The sequence below is a fragment of the Centroberyx gerrardi genome, chromosome 22 (genome assembly GCF_048128805.1).
Source record: "Centroberyx gerrardi isolate f3 chromosome 22, fCenGer3.hap1.cur.20231027, whole genome shotgun sequence".
NCBI classification, from domain to species: Eukaryota; Metazoa; Chordata; class Actinopteri; order Beryciformes; family Berycidae; genus Centroberyx; species Centroberyx gerrardi.
In genome coordinates, this window is record NC_136018.1 from 11865033 (window position 1) to 11883380 (window position 18348).

The following is an 18348-nucleotide window of genomic DNA, read 5'->3' on the forward strand; positions in this document are numbered from 1 at the left end:
GGCAGGCGGCCTGCTGCAAAGAGGAAGAGGAGATTTACTGGATAATAATCCAGTGGGAGAGAGGGGATACAGTGGGATACAGGGAGGGATAAAAACCGATAAACTGAGAAAAAGGGGGGCAGGAAGAAAAAGAGGAGACGGAAAGAAAAAACAGAGGAGATATGAATAGGCAGAATAGCATCTGAGAGAGGGCGAGAGAGACGGAGGGAGCGATGGAACAGGAGAAAACAGAGGGAGAGAGGAAAGGGGGGGGGGGGGGCTGCAGTCTGTGTGACTGATCCTGCTGTGTAACAGAGTGATAAGGCTTGCTCAGCAACATCCCTCTCATATCTAACCTTCAGGGACCAGCGCTGCTCTGTTGTCTCCTCTCCGCCTCCTCCGCACTTCTCTAAGAGCCGTGCTCCTCCTGACTGCTCCCTCTCTATTCATAATCTGCACTGACTGATTCAGACCTTGTGAAAATGAATGAGGCCGAAACAGAAACTGAAGACGGGTGATAAAGAGGAGAGCAGGTGTGAACCAGAAGCACTGTTATGAGGAGGTGTCAAGCAGTGTTGCATAGGTGACGCTTGTGCATGTAAACACATTTATGGACCAGTGTGATCATCTTATAAGGCAGATTAATTCAATTATGCCAGCAGTGGAGATATTAAATGTCCAGGTGACTTTTGAATTGATAAGCTTTACTGAACAGTAACATTTATAGATGCACTTGTCAATCACTAGCTATCCAATATTCATTACAGATGTTGAGATTTTTTTTTTTTTTTTTGTCAGGCTGCTTGACTTGACAATCCATTCCAACGTGCAATTCTTGTCCTTGGAAGAGGACACCTTCTGCATTAACTGCAAAGAATTGTGGGACACATAGCCCTCATTCCAGATTCCAGGTTCTTCTATAGTTACCTTGGGTGTGAATGGCGTTTCAGAGAAAATGAGACAATGATTGCAGTCACCATCCCCCTCCTAACCTCTGCTGATCTTCCACTCTCCTTGCCTCCTCTGGAGCTCCCCACCCCTCACCCTTGAGACCCAGCCAGCCCAGCAGCGTGAGGCAAGAGGAGAAAGAGGAACCAGGAAATGATGAGAGAGCACCTTGCACCTAATGAAGCAGCTCCCCAATGGCCAAACTAATTACCAGAGATTAATGAATTGATTTAATTACGTGTACAAAATAAAGGACAGGACTTTCATAGCCTTGTCCGACCACCATGGGATAAAGAGGATGATCAAGGCCAGAATTTATACCGCAGAAGAATGATCAATGTTGGACCACCCGCTTATCCGATCTGCCACCGTACACGGGATTCAATTAAATTCAGCAGCGTGTGTGTGTGTGTGTGTGTTTGTTTACGTCTGTGTGCAATAAGTCTAATTTGTTTTCAGTTTGTTTCTCTGCTCCTGTCACTGTCCTGCGACACCAGCCGCAGAGGTATGAGCTTGGCTCTGTAATCCCTCTTCACTCTCTGGCTGGGAACTCAGTCTCAATGAATTATGTAGCACTCCGCCTGGCTATTACCCTACAAAGCCCAGTCAGTCTCCAAACAAGCCTGGGAATGGATGGCACGCAGACAGGCAGCGACCTTGGGTTTGTATTAGATATGTTATGTGGGAGTTGTCTAAGCTGTCAAAGATGCAATCACATCACACTCTGCATTACTCAAAAGCCACGCCAAGTAGATTCATGTAGCATTATGCATCATAAAGCAGCACATGACATTATCATGCCTATTCACTCCGACCCGGACTAATAATTCAGATTTTTACACTAGCTATGACAGAAAATATCAGAATGAACGATTCTGTTTTAGTAGATAAAACATCAATCCTGTCAGAACTAGTTATGTAATCAGAACTGTCACCTCCATCGTCAGCACAATCGTAACACTTAAGAATTGTCCATTCATACAAAGCAGCCGTTACCCTGACCTGCTGTACTGTACTGTCCATTTCAATGCCTAAAGCTCTTTGGAAAGTGCTGCTGCAGGTGACAGCTGTATGATAGATGATCTATGCGGCTGCTGCTGTTAGAAAGAGAAAGAGAGAAAGAGAAAGAGAGAAAAAGAGAGAGAGAAAGAGAGAGAGAGAAAGAGAGACAGCATTCTATGCGTTCCTGTGCTATGGGGATCAATTCGGTCATGTGACCTTCCCCCGAGAGACAAGAGGAGGAAAAAGACAATGAAATAGGGGAATGACGGCATTGTCATGAGAACTTGCTGACACAGCAGTGTCTTCTTACAAGTCCTAACCTTACAGTTTTACCCAGAGGGCATGCGGGGGGACTGTGGCCTCTCACACGCGCACACACACACACACACACACACACACACACACACACACACACACACACACACACACACACACACACACACACACACACACACACACACACACACAGGGTAGGGGCAGTGGGACAAATTCCATTACCATCCATGACTTATCAAGACAACGCACATACACACACATACACAGAGAATGAAACATTACACACCAAAAGACATATTTTTCTCCTAAGCCATTCTCTGTGGGAGGCTGTGTACAGGATGTGTTGATCACCATCTCTTTCATGTTGCATCATGCTCTCTGACGCCCATTACAGACTGTGTTGCAGCAACCAATTCCCGTCACATAAATAAGTGTGATTTCTCATTCATGGCCTTGGTAGAGGAATTATCTGTGTGCATGGTTGTGCGTGTTCCCACATTAAGCACCTGGTGAATAAGGGAATAAGGGTCTATATGGGTACTTGTCTAGCAGCCTAGGGCCCTAGGAGAGTAGAAGACTGATAAAGTACTGAGGTTTGTACCAGTGTTTCATAGCCATAAGAGGCATAATCACCTAAGAGGTTAGATAAATCACAGAGGAGGATGAGATGGCAATGAAAGTAAGAGAGGATGTGAGGGAGGGAGAGAAGAACAGAAAGAGAAGACCAGAGAAAGTCTTAAGTGTGTGTGAGTGTGTGTGTGGAGAGGAAGTGAGCAAGACTGAAGACAAGAGAACAAACAGTCTGATTGAGAGAAAAAAAGCCAGTTGATTAACTGCCCTGATTCTCATAAAGTCAGAGACTACATGGAGCTAAACCGAATGAACTCACTAATACTCACTAAGAACTGACTCGGGTTACAGACCCTCAATTTACACACACACACACACACACACACACACACACACACACACACAGCATAGTAGTGTGTTGTGGGGAGACAGTCTGATGAGATGGGGGAGATTGGTGTGATGAGATGGGGATTGATAATGTGGATCTGTGACTGGCATCTGTACTGCCTTGCTCATTGACCCCCTACCAGGCACTGGCACACGCATGTATACACACACACACACACACACACACACAAAGTGCACTTGAATAATCACACCAGCACATACAGTAGACACATACACGCACTTGACAAATGCCAGCTGAAAACTCATGCGGCGCTACAATAGCTCCGGTACGGTAGAAACAGGTCAAGAAGCCATTTTCTCCCTTGTGTGAGGCAGGCAGACATTCCCATTGCGGTAATAAAATGTAGCTTTAGCTTTACAGTAGCACCGGCTCATTTGTCACTACCACTCTGCTTTGGCCCCAGCACCCGAATACAGCACAGCCTCAGCAGATCTGTGAATGCTGTGGGCTGCATGTGTGCATACACTGGCCAGCAACTAATGCACACAAGGCCTCATCTGGGGAAAGCGACTCGGTGTATGTTATGGGGGCCATTTATCGTTGTTTGAGGTCTCAGACGAGGAACACCTTCATATTACTGTCACCTCCTATCCATATCACAGAGAGGCATTCTGTAGAACAGCAGAAACCACTCTGCCTATATGACAGCAGTGGCCCCACGGAATGTAAATATACAGACTTTATGCAGGCAAGTGCAGTAAGATGCAGGATGTGGTGAATATTTGAATGGATGAGGTACAGCAAAGAACCTTGATCTTGGCGTACCATGAGTACAGACCGGTACAGAGGCCAAGAACCAAGCCTTAATGAGACAGACATGACTTCTGAGAAGCATATGATCGGCAACAACAAAGCCTGGCTACACATCAGTGTTTCTTACTGCATTAACTCCCAGGCTTTACCCCCTTATAAACCCCTTAAGCATAGTCATGACGAGTCACAAGGGGCGTCCAGAGACCTGATCCCCCATCTGAGTTCCACCTCCCCCCCCCCCCCATCTCTCCCCCTCCAACCCTCCAACCCGTGACCCAGTGACCCCTTGTCTCACCCAGATGCAAGTCATGTGACGGTGATGTAGTGGATGATTGATGGTGGCTGGTCAGGCGAGAGACACAATAAGGGCACGTCTATATGTGGACCTGAGATCTGATTCATAGAAGATATAAATCTACTATACATGCACCACTCGCGTGATACTAGCAATCCTGGCGCTCTTTGAAGGAAATTACATTCGACTTTGTGTACTCCGTTGCTGGGTTTAAAGTTCAAGCTTCCCATTGCATGGCAATAATGCCCAAATCTTTGTCACCCATATTAGCCCGTCCCAGGAAAAACCCAAACAGTACACTCTAATCAGTGTTTCATGCTAGCGGCTATACTTTGCATGCAGGGGTTCCCCAAGCTCACTTTACTAAATCAAATATTTAGAAAATGAGAGAAAAGAGAATGGAGGGATTTTCTCTATTTTTAGCAGCTCCCCAGCTGGCATGAGGGAGGCTCCGGTACAGTAGTCAGCCAGCCAGCGAGCCGGTGCCTCTGCCAGCCATGAACAAGCTTTATTTGGTTGTCAGAAAACACGTCTGTACTCACAGAAAGAGCATGACAACAGCACCACAACTTTCTTATTAATAAACAGTTTTCGACTAGACATAATACAGCAGGTACTCAGAGAAAAGGTTGTTTTAGCAGTGGCGATTCATGGCCTGGCACTTTAGTTTCTAGCATGCAAACGCTGGAGCTTTTTCCTGCGGGACTCGATCCACCCACATCTTGCGCAGTAAAACTTCTGCGCGCGTCAGTGGGGTCAAGGATCCTAAGGCTGACACCAAATGACCATTTTCTGCTGATTCTGATGCTGGCCTAAGGCTTCTGGACCTGCACTGACAGCAAAGGACCACAAATCTGCAGCTGCTGATGTCTACTAGAATCCACTTAAGGGCCAAAGGCTGGGGGAATACAGCTGAATGCAGAGAAATCTACATGGCAGTCACAAACTCCATTGGAAACACTGTGATGGGAAAAAAAAAAAAGGCCCAGTCGTTGATGCATATTAGATCAGTCTTCAGCAGCCAACCTGCGCTTCACTAAAACCTGTGATTGTGCCTCAACATCCATCACTGTCAGATGGGCGAACCATCTGTTTGGGGCAAAAGATTCTGCGTCTCTGAGTTTGCGGCATGCTTTCTGAGTCGTATTTAATCAGAGTTTGTTGGAGAGGAGGTGTGAGAAGAGGTGAGAAGTTCTTGTCATCTATGGCAGCATTATTTAGGGGTACTAGTCTCAGTAGACAGTTGGAAATCTATTTCCCTCTCTCTTGCCTCTTTTCTCTCGTTCCCCATTTCTCTCTCTCTCTCTCTCTCTCTCTCTCTCTCTATCTCTCCATGTGACAAGCCAATCAAAGCGACACAGTACTGCTTAACTGGCTTAGTGATGGAATGCCATTCAAAGGCGCAGCCTAAGAGAAGTGTGCTAATTCCTTTGTGCCCTTCTCCCTTTCTTATTCCCTACCTCCCTTTCTATTACTGTTCAATCTTTCTATCGGCACTGACCCATCAGTCCAGACTCCTTAATTCTCTAATCCATCTTTCCTTGTGGATTTTACTCCTGTTGTCTCTTCCCTTCCTCTTCCTCGTTTTTATATATACATAAATGTCATTTTGGCCCAGACTAACTGCTTGGATAAAGATTATGTGAGGAAGATCCCAGTGATTACAGATAGTGCAAAGACGTAAATTTTAAAGGTGGGCTAAAGTGGGTCAATCGGGCAATTTCAAGCATTTTCCTGCTGTGAAGGCTCCCTTTCAGTCAGCGGTTCACAGGGAGAGTGAAGTCAGGGTCAGTGTGTACCTTGCCATTGTACAGGACATGCTGCACAAACCTCACGGCATGCATAGAGACACCGCTGTTACGCTCGTTTTTCACTTTTAATGGTAGAGTTAAGGTTAGGTTTATAAAGGTTATTTAAGGTTTATTCTAGCTGAAAATTATACAAAGTTCTGGCTTTACAGCTTGGTTAGAGAAGCAAGACTGGGCATTTATAAAAAACTAGCCATTAAACTGAATGTATGATCGCAGTTGACTTACAGTTATTATGGCTGTGCCTCATTGAGATGATGAGAATAGCTGCACACTCATAGTTCTGATGCAAAATGAGCTGTCATGCTACGAGCGTGCGGCTAGTCTCCTAATGCTCTCCATCCATATGCCAGCACCTCATCAATCTGGTGTGCGTTTGACTACCACCATTTTTGTGCTTGCCTCATTACCAGCTCCTGATCAAAGCAGTTATCCAACCAGTCTGGGGAGACCCTTACATCTTTGACATACACAGGCCTAGAGACAGATGTCCTCTCAAGAGTGCATCCAAAAGCAGAGTCAAATGCACCAAGTCGTTGCCACTCTGTGTGTATTTGAGTGCGCATGTGCACATAGATAATGCCCGAGCATTTGAGAGGGTGGCAGATAATCTTGTGGCTGAATGAGGGCCCATGAGTGTTGGCTGCTCTCAGAGGGGGACATCTGGACTGGGGGTATAACCACATTATACCGGGGGTCTTTGTGTGAGTCTGTGTGAGCGCATGAGAGGGATTGGTAGTGGGTACGGGCTTAGCTCTTAGTTTGTCAGCCACAAGCTTGCACCTGCAGCTTTTCAGCCTCTCTCATTGATAGACATGGCACAGCAATCTGGTCCATGGTGCTATAGCAGTGTCCCCCCTTTTCACCCAGTGCCAAGTATTAGGCCAATTCACCAGTACATCCTCCTCTGTCCAATCCCTCCACAAGCAGAATATACACCAGAGAGCAAGTACGCTTGAATGAAAGTCTACCAAGCTCTCTCAAAAACATGATGTCATTCTTCTCCATATTCAAAGTGTACTTTACTGCTTTTATTCACAAGTTTATATGCTGTGTATATTTGCAAGTTTACATTATCATCTATATTTTCCCATTTACCGTCATTTAGAATAGCTCAGATTAGCTCATGTCCTGCTTATGACAAACCATAACGATAATGAGATATGCTAATATTAGCCGGGATACCAAGGCATATAAACACTTTATCGCATGTACTATTGTTTTTTTTGGCAATTTGTGTCCTGTTTGAGTTCCATTACCTTGGCGTCATTCAGAAAATTGTGTTTACTCGTGTCTTACGGGATATGAACAGGATAGGAAGATAAAATATAAACAGCTTATCCCAAATATGATCTTAACCATGAGTCAAGGCTACTCTGCATACTGTGTATGTGAACACAATCATTGTGGCACAACACACAGTAGATACTGTAATTATATAGCACAGCTCTGCTTTCGTTCACATTCTTCTGTGGTACCTGCAGGTTACACATACACCGTTCTGCAGCAGAGGTGCCTTCTCAATGATGTGTGGGTGGATGGGAGTGTATGAATCCACAGTCTTGATGTCGATAGGTCAGGCTTTTCTGCAGTCTCTACACAGGCACAGATGTTCAAATACCACGGCAGGTTTGCAGGAAAACCTTGTGTATGGTCTGCAATGTAGAGCCTCTCCTCTTGTACAGTTTCACACACTTGTGCTCACTCCCAAGACCCAACACCTCCCAGAGCCCCAACCCCAACCCCCACCCAATCCCACCCCCAACTGCAGGTGCGCACACACACACACACACGCACAAACACATACTTCCTGGGTGCAAGCACACTGCCACTCTCCTCAACAGCTGCTCTCCCCCCTTTCGCAGCCTCAGACCGTCTACCAGCAACAAGGCCTCCACGAGAGCAAGAGGCATTGCAAGAGGAACAATGGAGAGAAAAAAAAAAGATAGGAGGAGTAGGCTTAAGCAAATTAAGATAAAGCATTTGTATCTTTCAGCTACTCAATGAGTCCTACTGTGTACTTTCTGATAAACCGTTGGAGACAAGAGATGGCAATTTTTCTCCCCCACTTCCCACACCGAGCAAAGTCTGCTCACGACGCTCGTCGAAACACTGTCTCTCCGATGGGCTATATCATGGCTACATGTTACCCTATTAGCCTACGTTATATAATGTACCACCAGCTTAACGCTACATTTACTAGCATCACAGTGCCTGGCAGGACCGCTATGACACAAACAGATGAATGTGCACAGCAAAATTCGCCCCAGACTGCACGCCTTTCAAACTACATTTCTGGTCTCTACGCATTATTTTCCAACGTGTGTGTGTGTGCGTGTGCGTGTGTGTGTGTGTGTGTGCGCATATCTCCCGTGCTAAAGCAGCTACCCCACAGGGTGAGGTCAGAAAACGTTTAGAGCCATCCATCTCCCTCAGAGTGGGCTCCTGTCCCTCCAGGGAGCTCGACACAGATGGGTCTGCCTGGCCTCGGATGGCCCTTGCTGCTATGTACAGCCAGCACAGTAGGACAACAGCTGAAGGTCACAAGTGGACCAACAACAATTCACACAAAAAACATCCATCCCTATGAAAACAGCCAATGTAATTACAGCACACAGTGCATAAATATGTACAAAAAAATCAAACAATATGAATTATCAGTGGCTATTTTACAAATATTATGAAAAAAAAAAACACTACTTCCATTTTGTTCCCAAGAATTGCCTGAATGAGAAAATATTTGGATATTTAAATGGAAAATACCCAAATGGACAGTATCCTCATAATGGTGAACAATAGCGCAGAAAATACCAACTGCCTTGGTGTTCTACCAAATACCACTGCTTTTTTTTGTGCTCAACATGGTCTTGTCAATTCCTTGCACTTATGTAAAGACCATTAACACTTCTCCCTCCAGCAGCCCTTCCTCCCTCCGTCTCCATCTTTGCAGCACTGGGGTCAAGGAGAACAATAGCCAGTTCACTGCTCCGAGGGCACAACACTAGACTGGAGGAACATTTTTCCAACTCTGTACAAAAACAACACCCCCAAATACACCCAGAGGCTGAATAAACTCGGGAGGCCAGCTGAGCAGAGTAGATATCACTGAAGAGAGGAAGAGATTGTAATTCAGTGTGACGTGGATGCAGAGAGCATCTCTGTTCAGTGTTATCTTCTGTACTCTTGTGGTAAAAGCAACTGTTTGCTCTGGTGAGAGCTGACGCAGGCCAGAGCTGGTGACTCAGACAGCAACTCAATCAGAGAGTGTCTTTTTGAAAACATAGTGCTTGATGTACAACGGTACACTCAATGGCGCCGATAGCCATCACAGGACATACTGTACCCCTAGTAAAGGATAAGCATCTGGTAATTACTGAGAACAACTCATTTCCTGCCTGCACGCAACAGGCATAGGAAGGTCATGTTTCTGTTCACAATGCTGATTAGCTCAATCAGAGGAAATACACAGAAAGAATGCATTTTTCTAATGAGTGCTTTCAGCCGAGAGAGGGATGAGAGCAAAAGTACTGAGGAAGACTGGCAATGAATGGAGGGCATCAGAAGTGAAGTGGCCTCTTGTTTTTATTGCTCTGAGCCATAAAACACTTTCAAAGTAGAACTGGATGTGGTGGCTCAGCGGAGATATTAATAGTGTTATAGCCAGCCACACAGTTACAGAAGATAATGCAAGAAAAAGTATAATGCTCTCCGCAATAATTAAAGCTTTTCAATTAAACCAAAATCTGCTTAATTTCTTAAGGAGCCAGTGTAATTTGTCCAAATTGACAGACATTGTTCATGTAATCATATAATCCCCCCAGACGTTCAATAATTAGAACTCATGGCTTCAAGGCTGGGGGTCGGGGGTGGCTGGGGTCCTGCGCTCTTCACAATTACTGTATGACATCTGCCCAAACACACAGGTCTGCACACTGAGCACTCAGCCATAAAATTAACATACCATCGCTCTCTGAAAATCTGAATTTTAATTGTATTTTATCTCCAGAGTCAATTTCTAATACGTCTAACGCGATGTCCCAAAATGTATTAAGAACAATTACAATCCCCTACAGCATGTTTCCATGCAGTGACAACTAAAATACCTCAAAGCTTTCCTGGGACATATTTAATTTTAACGTGAGCAGCGAGAGCCAGGGATCAAGGAGGATTTGGTGGAGCGACTTCGACTCAGGAGCCAAAAAGAACAAAGAAAGAATGTGCCCTTCTTTTTTTTTTCTACATAGCTGAAAACAAAAGGTTTCTCAGCGTTCCCACTATCACACAAACCCCTTGGTATTTCCCCAGGAACCCTCCCACACTGTCAACACAACACTGCCACAAGTCTCACGGACTGGGTTTGGATAATAGCTATAAAAAAAAAAAAAATTTGCTCAGTGGTGATTGGTCAATGAGGTTGAGTGAGAAGTGCTCATGGGTCAGCACTTAACTATGTGCCCACTACAGTTGTTCTGCCTCTGGATCCACATGTGACCCCACTGGTCTTGGATTACCTGAACTTTCTCCCCCTTATTCTGTCACTCTTCCTATCTGAATAAACAACAAAATGTCTGTAACAGAGTGCAGGTTGGTGGAGAGAAAAGATTTTGGTACACTGACAGACTCATTAGTGCTGCATGGATCAGCCATAGAGAGGTCAGTGGTTCACATGGGAGAGCAGTAGTACGCCTTGACATCAGCTGAGGAGGAACAGTTAGTCGTAGTCAGAGCTGGCCGCCCCGCAGTCTGCAGCTAAAAAGGTCGCCTGCTGCTGAGTAACCCTACGGGCCACTGTGGCTAGCAGAGCAGTGCGAAGGGAGAGGGGGCAGAGATATTTAAAACCTCCAGAAGGCGCGAGGATGAGCCGAGGGGACAGTGACAAAGCAGGACCGGCCCTCTCTGCCTATATATGCACCAGCCTCCGAGCGGGGCGAGCGTGTGCCCTACCCTACCCAATCCTGAAACCTGATCCGTCAGCCAAGAGGGGCAGAGTGCAGCGGGGAGAACACCGGGTCCCAGGGGACTTGTGTGTTTGTGTGTATCAGCTTCTGTGTGTGTACAGTCTGCACTTGCTTTGGCTGCGGCTAAGCTGAGCAGAACACACAATTTAATGAAATTGACTGGGTGAGCACAGCAAGGGACACGCTTGGGCCATTACTGATAATCCTGAATTATAAAAAACATAAAAACACATAGTGAGGGATGGCTGTGTAACCTTTCATTCCCACTCTCTTTCTGAAAATGGTTAATCTGCAGGGGACACACACACACACACAACGCACGGTAGGAGAGGGAGCAAGAGGGGGACTGAGAGCAGCTGTTCTCTTTCTAAATTTGTCGGGGGAGAGCAGAGAACACACTCCTTGTGCTTGCGTGCGAGTGTGTGTCTGTGTGCGTCAGCGAGCGCAGACAAGACCAGTGTTCAGGCCGTCTCCGCGGGTGTTGAAGAACAGCTCCTCTCTTCCTAAACTGAACATTCCCTCTCTTCTTCCTCCTCCTCCTCCTCCACTCCGGTAAATAAACAGTCCCCTACAGTCCCGCTGTGTAAAGCCTAAGTAGAGGCTAAGTCGAATGCCCTTGGTTTTTCATAGGCATCTATTAAAACATTAATAATGCACAAGCACCAATAACGCGCACACTGGGATGTTACTTTCAGAACCATCTGCGCTGCAAGCTATAAGATGCAGAGACTGTGGGACACTGTCCGCCAGCAGGAATCAATTAACCTTATCCTGCATGTAAAGAGGTTAGTTAGACACATCTTAGCATGCAAAGGAGGCTACTCAGTCCTGGCAAAAGAAGGAAAAGATATGAGAAAATTATTATATGTCAATCATTGTCCATAATTGCAAAGTTATCACAATAATGGAAATTTTATACTATCCTATATTTTCTATGCTAGAGTTTGATGAGACACCTATGGGAAGCCTATAGGAATGAGTGTGTGCATTACGTGTACATGCACACAGCAATCTAATCAGACCTGACCTCTCATCCATCCCCAGTCAATAACAGCTTCTCAGCATCATTAGCTTGTAAATCACAGTGGGTGTCAGTGGACTCCCCTTCCCCCCTACCGTAACCTCACTGAGGTGGCAGCCACTGTCAAAAGCTTGGGACAGATCAACACTCTTATGTATGGAAACTGGATTATTGAATGTTTAGATCTATGGGTCATTGTGTTGCCCAATCAGTTGCAGATGATGATGGATTGTTAGAGATTGGAGATGTCTTTGTTTCTCTAAATGTTGCCGGCTCAGAGATGGACCGGGTTCATTCGGTATGCATCTGACCTATTAAATTTCAGGTAAAAAAAAAAAAAAAAAAGAGAAACCGAGACATGGAGACAATTTCAGTGCACTTTCATAAACGCTCACTAACAAGAGAGACTACAGCGTTAAGAACAAAAGCTGCAGGGAAAATCTAAGTTAATCAAAGTTTATCCTTTGAAAAGAATTGTGACTCAACTGAGGAACAGAAAGCTCATCTAATGCAAGTAGCCAGCCTCACACAAGCTGGAGTGGCTCAGGCAAATGTTCACCATAGTAACGTCAAGAATGGTATGTAGTAAATCTGTCGGAGCAGAAGGAAAGAGAGGAGAGTGAAGAGAGAGAGGTGGAGATTTGCATACAGTGGCGGTTTTAAAACTAGAGCTTCCAGCTGCTGCCAACACTTGTCTTTCTGCTCCCTGGAGGACTACTGTTAAACCACAAAACCCTGTGAAACAGTAGAGAATAGACAAAACCGAGAGACACCGAGAGAGGGTAGCAAGAGAGAGAGAGATATGTACAAAGAACTGTACAGTGACTACTTCACCATTTGCTTAAGAAGTAGAGTTATAGAGGTAAAGCTCACACTCCATGCCACTTACATTGCCATAGTGATGTGGGGCCAGAGCTGGAAAAGGGGGTGACAGGTCAGAAGGAATGCCCTACTGTGTACGCATGCATACACAGAGACAAACACAAAGATAACACCCCCCCGAAAAAAAACACTCGCACTCTCTTTCTCTCTCATACACACAGACATGCACGCACGCACACACACTCTCCAAGGGCACCAGAAGTACCCCTCGGTGTAAACCTCATTGTCCTACAAAGCGAACAACTCCTCCCTTCTGAGCCAGCGCAAATTGAGATGGGGTTTACATTAATGGGTTTGGGGAAGCCTCCTCTAGGTATATTTGGGGAATCCTCCTCAAGATATAGGTAGCCTACTGCTCCACAAAATTAACTTAGTAAAATATAGAAATCGGTTTAGGATTTCTGGGTTAACATGTTCGGTACTGCATGACATTGGCCACTAGCCAGTGAGAAGGGGCCCGAGCTCTCATTACAATTTTACTATTTGCAGGGCGAAAGGGGGATGGGCAGAGGTAAAGAAATTAAGATTGTTATTTTGCTTATAACTCTTTTGCACATGAATGTGTATTTTCTGTGCTTTGAACTGATAACTGATGAATCCTGATGTCATATCAAGTATTATATGGTCGCTGCCTTTCAAACAAACAAGGATGCAAGATAAGGGATGACAAGCCAGCACACCGCTCCAGCCACAGTCGATTCATGCTCCAAATACCACAACATGCCTGGGAGAATGTCAACGATAAAACTGCAGCCAAAACACCTCAATAATAAAAGTGAATCTCAGTTACTATCGTTATTATGAGCTTCTAAAAGGCAAACCAAGGACATTTTACCCCACTTATCTCATCACTGACATGTAAGGACATGTCTGTTTTCACAAACAACGCTTTGTTGAAATGAAACAGATTATCCCTCTGTGAACCTTCTGAAAATAGCCAACAAGGTCAAAGGAGCAAGTGGCTCGTGCCACAATCACTGTTGCTTTGACGGACACCTACATGAGGCGATGCCTCGACTGTCACAACTCAATGAGCCTTACAAGGGGGATGCATTTGCCCTCAAGTACCTTGCCAAGGTGAGGGCAAAGAGCAAGTCGATGTTTGAGGTTTGGTTGTTTTCTCCTTGTTTTCCAGGCTGGCTCAATAGCTATGCTGCATTGGCTCCTTGTGACGCAGTCTCTCTGATCAATACTTGGTCTTGAGGGCAGCGGAGCAGGCAGTATGAGTGGGCTCAACAGCCAATATGCTCCATAGGCTGTGTAATGTTGTGATGAAGGACCAGTGTCAGCTCCCTGCCTAATGCTGTGCAACCATCTCAATGCTTTTTTCACCTGCACACCCATCCAATACCCCTCTCTCACACACACACACACACACACACACACACACTAAAGATCTCGACAGACAGACTGACATCAAGAGAGAAAGGCACACGCATGCACACACATACACACACACACACACACACACACACACACACACACACACACACACAGACAGAGGTCAGTGGGACAGTGGACAGCTGTGAGATACTGCGCCAGACTGATGGGTGCCCCTTGCCCCAATAACCCAACTGGGGGGGTGCAGACAGAATGGAAGATTACCTTTTAAATCATGATCTTCCCTATGAGCTATGTACTGTATGTGGTATGTACAGCCCATCGCTCTGAGCAAAACCATTAGGGCCAGCAAAGCCCCAGCATACCAGACAAATGACAGGCTACCTCTGTATAAATGTCTGGATGATTTGAGGAGGAATACAGCTGAAAATCTGCTAATGATCAGCAGAACCTCATCTTTGGCTGACCACAGGAGCATGTGCTTTAATGCTGACAGCCATGCATGCACATACACACACACACACACACACACACACACACACACACACACACAAGCCTGAAGGCATTGTGCATACATACATAGACAAAGACACAGTATTCTCACACACACACACACAGAGTACTGGACCATTAATCATAAGCAACCCAGTTCCACTTCTCCCCCTACACTCCTCTCTCACATATGCTTCTGGCCCAGGGTTGACTTTGCAGCCTGTGTATTTACCCACTGTGGTGCAGGGGTTGCATGCCACAGAGATTAAATCAAAAAGGCTGAGGGGGCGAGCGCATCTCTAAACAATATGATTGTACGTCCAATACATGTACCCTCCTGGTACAAAGAAGACAGACCAAAAGCCGGTCAGGTGAAATGCATTTATAATGGAATGAAATCAGATTGGATAATTGACAATAATTGTGTTAGAGAACACTAATTCTATACCCCATGAGGTCTGCATCTTTACAGTCAAATCACATAATTGTCAAGTTTATGTAACATAAATCCATCACTTTCCTAAATGTCAGTTATAAACAATGAAAATAAAATGTATTACAGGATTGAACAGAAATTTTCTCACTGACCAGAGTGTTTATAAGTGCCACTAACCTAACCTCCTACCCGACTAGTGGTGCATCCAGCCTTACCCAGGTAGAGAGATGCATTTTCCTTCTTCACGTTGTCGTCCAGGTAGGTGGGCCCCAGGGTGTAGATTGGCGTCGACCCCATGCCCACCAGTATCTGGGCGCAGATGAACAGTGCCACATACAAGTTGTGTTCATTGCCCTCCTGGTCGCGAGGGCACGATGCCACGTCCAGCTCTCGGCCGCTGGCGTTGCCGCTGAGACAGAGACCTTCGTGGCCCGCTGAGGAGTTCACCTCCTGGATCTGGTAGGGCGGCGAGATGAAGTGGGGCAGGGAAAACAACGCCGCCCCTACAGCGATGAAGACGCCGCCGACAGCCAGCCAGCGCGGCCTCTGACCTCTGCCACCAAAGTAGGAGATGAAGACGACCACCAGCAGGCTGCCGATGTCAAAGCAACTGACCAGCAGGCCAGACTCAGAGCTGCGGAGACTGTAGCGCTTCTCGATGGTGGTGATGACACTGCTCAGGTAGCCCGAGACCATCAGAGACTGGATGAAGGTCAGGTAGCACATGCAGAACAAGAAGCAGCGCGAGTCCCGCAGGATCACCCGCACGTACTTCCTAGCTGGGATACGGATGAGGCGGGTGAGAGAGAAGCCGAGTTTTTTACCCCCGGAGCCCGCGGCCCTGTGGCCCTCCACAGGCAGAGAGCTGCTGAGCCCCAGCATGCTGGAGGCAGAGGGGGAGAAGTCTGTCCTGGAGGAGGGGGATTCATCCGCCTGGCTGGAGTCTGGGGTTTTTGGCTGGAGCTCGCTGGTCTCGTCCACGGCCACGGAGGTGTGGGTCGTGTTGACCAGCCGAGGCTCCGCAGCCTCGCAATCGTGCTGACACGGTCCGTTCAGGATGGGCAAGCTTTTGGACTTGAAGCAGTTCTCTGAGTCCATGTACTGGTTCTGGAGGTCGTGGATCTCCAGAGACTCAGACAGGTCGCTCCCCGTTTCATCGTTGTCCGACGAAGTCATGGCGCAGCTGGAGATGCAGCTTCAGTGGGCTCCTGGCTGTGTTGACAAGTCAGAGTCAGTAACTAGTGCCACATGAGGACACAGTGGAGCTACTGCAGGGCTGGGTGCCGGAGCAAAGACTCTGCCCGACAGTAGGACTGGGGCGGACTGAGCCCCTCTGGCTATGGGCATGTTTTATTCCACATTGCCATTTGCAGCAGTGCTGCTCTGTCACAATGAGCTGCTCTCAAAGAAAAACATTAGGGCCAGACTATCCTTGCAAGCCACTAACCAACAGTGATAGTGGTGTCTTAACTGAATAGAAAAAAACATCACCTTACCTAAGCACCTCAGAATATTATCTATGTTTGTTTACAATAAATAGCCTAGAAGATTCAAACAAAATGATTAATCAAAAACAAAAAGTGCCTTCTTTATAATGTTCTTCCTATTCCTAGCCCCATTTAACGTTAGTCGATCTTGATTTTATGGCTCTTTGTTAGATGACAACCTTTATGTCTTCATAGCTGTTTTGTTTCTTTTGTCCCGATAGCTGTGCAGCATCCTAGGGGGAAAAAAGAAAGAAAGAAAGAAAAAATTTAACGATTATTATCAACATTAAGAGCCACTTTTAAAGTGGATACATTTGTATAGAAAATCTAACCCGTTTCACTGCTGACATTCTGTGCTTATATGATTATAACAGACACTTCACATCGCCAGATAGCTGGAAACGAGCAATATTATCTTACAGAAAACAAAAATAATCCTACACAAACAACCGCATCGGTGTCAAACTGTCGCAGCGCTTATGGCTAAATAACATTACATCTCCTCTTTGTCAAAACCAGAGATATAGAGAACAATGAAAAGACCACGCTGTCCACAAACGTCTCAGTCGTGACTTTGAAAAGAGATAAAACCTCGATTCAAGAAGAGACACTTCTGAAATAAAGCAATATTAACTCACGGACTCGACTGTAACGGCGACAAATATTATTTCACATAACTTCTAGGAAAGGCTAGATGGAAACGCTGAGGAAGGCTATAGGGTCTATAGGAGGCTACTCACACAGGACAGAGGGAGGTAGCCTGTTGTTGTCTGTGGAGCGGCCACTCCGTGAATGAATCCACTGGCTGCGGTTGGCTGCTGCTGGTGGTGTGCTGCATTCAAGTGCTGTCGGAAATATTGCAATTTCAATTGGGCGCACATGAACGACCAGACAAAGTGGTAAACATGACTGGGAAAGTCTGAATTTTCGATGATACCCAAGTAACCGAGATGTGACGTTAAGGGGGCGGAGTGTATGGAAGCCGTGTCAACAACTGATGGTAAAATTGATGATTACACCACAACTTTTGGCCAATAAATTAATTTAAACAACAATCACTTTTCCTCCTCTTTCTGCCTCTGCATCACAAATTAAATAGGTCTGTGCCATTTCATTTCTAAAACACATCAGCAGTCACGAAGGTAACTACTGTTACATGGTCCATTTTGTTATTATTTACGACCAAAAGCACATAGATGGGCGACAAGATCTATTTACGAATTTGGAGATCTGGTGTAGGTGCTTATGAGGAGTACTTGAATGCAGCAAATCACGAGCCACTGGGACTTGGAGTCTTTTCCTGAGTCTCACGTGCGTTTAGATCACGCTGTAGCTGTATGGAAAACAGAGATGAATAACAGGCACTCACTGAGACACAAAGCCCACACAGTAAGACCAGAAAAGCTACTGTATACACATTTTCATTCAATTTATTTTGATTATATTGGCTGTAGGACTTCAAGTACCAGGGTCCTTGTGGGGTCCATATGGTGGCTTGTTGCGTGCGCTGCGTAATTTTCGACAGCTGGGACCTTTGCTGACCCCGCAGTGATTGACTGCGCATAGGCTACGGGAATGGCTTTTAACACAATGGGCTCTATTCTTGAAAGTCTCTCTGGGGCACTAAAGCTGGAATCTGAAATGTAAAAATTGTCTAGTGGAGTCAGTTTATTTCTTCTGAGAATATTCCA

General features: G+C 45.9%; 1 protein-coding gene across 1 annotated transcript in view; it reads right to left on the reverse strand.

Moving 5' to 3' along the window:
- Nucleotides 1-16779, reverse strand: part of slco5a1 (solute carrier organic anion transporter family member 5A1) — a 37218-nt gene extending 20439 nt beyond the window's left edge. Inside the window, exon 1 of the mRNA XM_071924014.2 lies at nt 15386-16779. Coding sequence (XP_071780115.1) covers nt 15386-16346 — 961 coding nt within the window. The 5' untranslated portion in view covers nt 16347-16779. The remainder of the gene's footprint in view (nt 1-15385) is intronic.
- Between the last annotated feature and the right edge of the window lie 1569 nt (nt 16780-18348).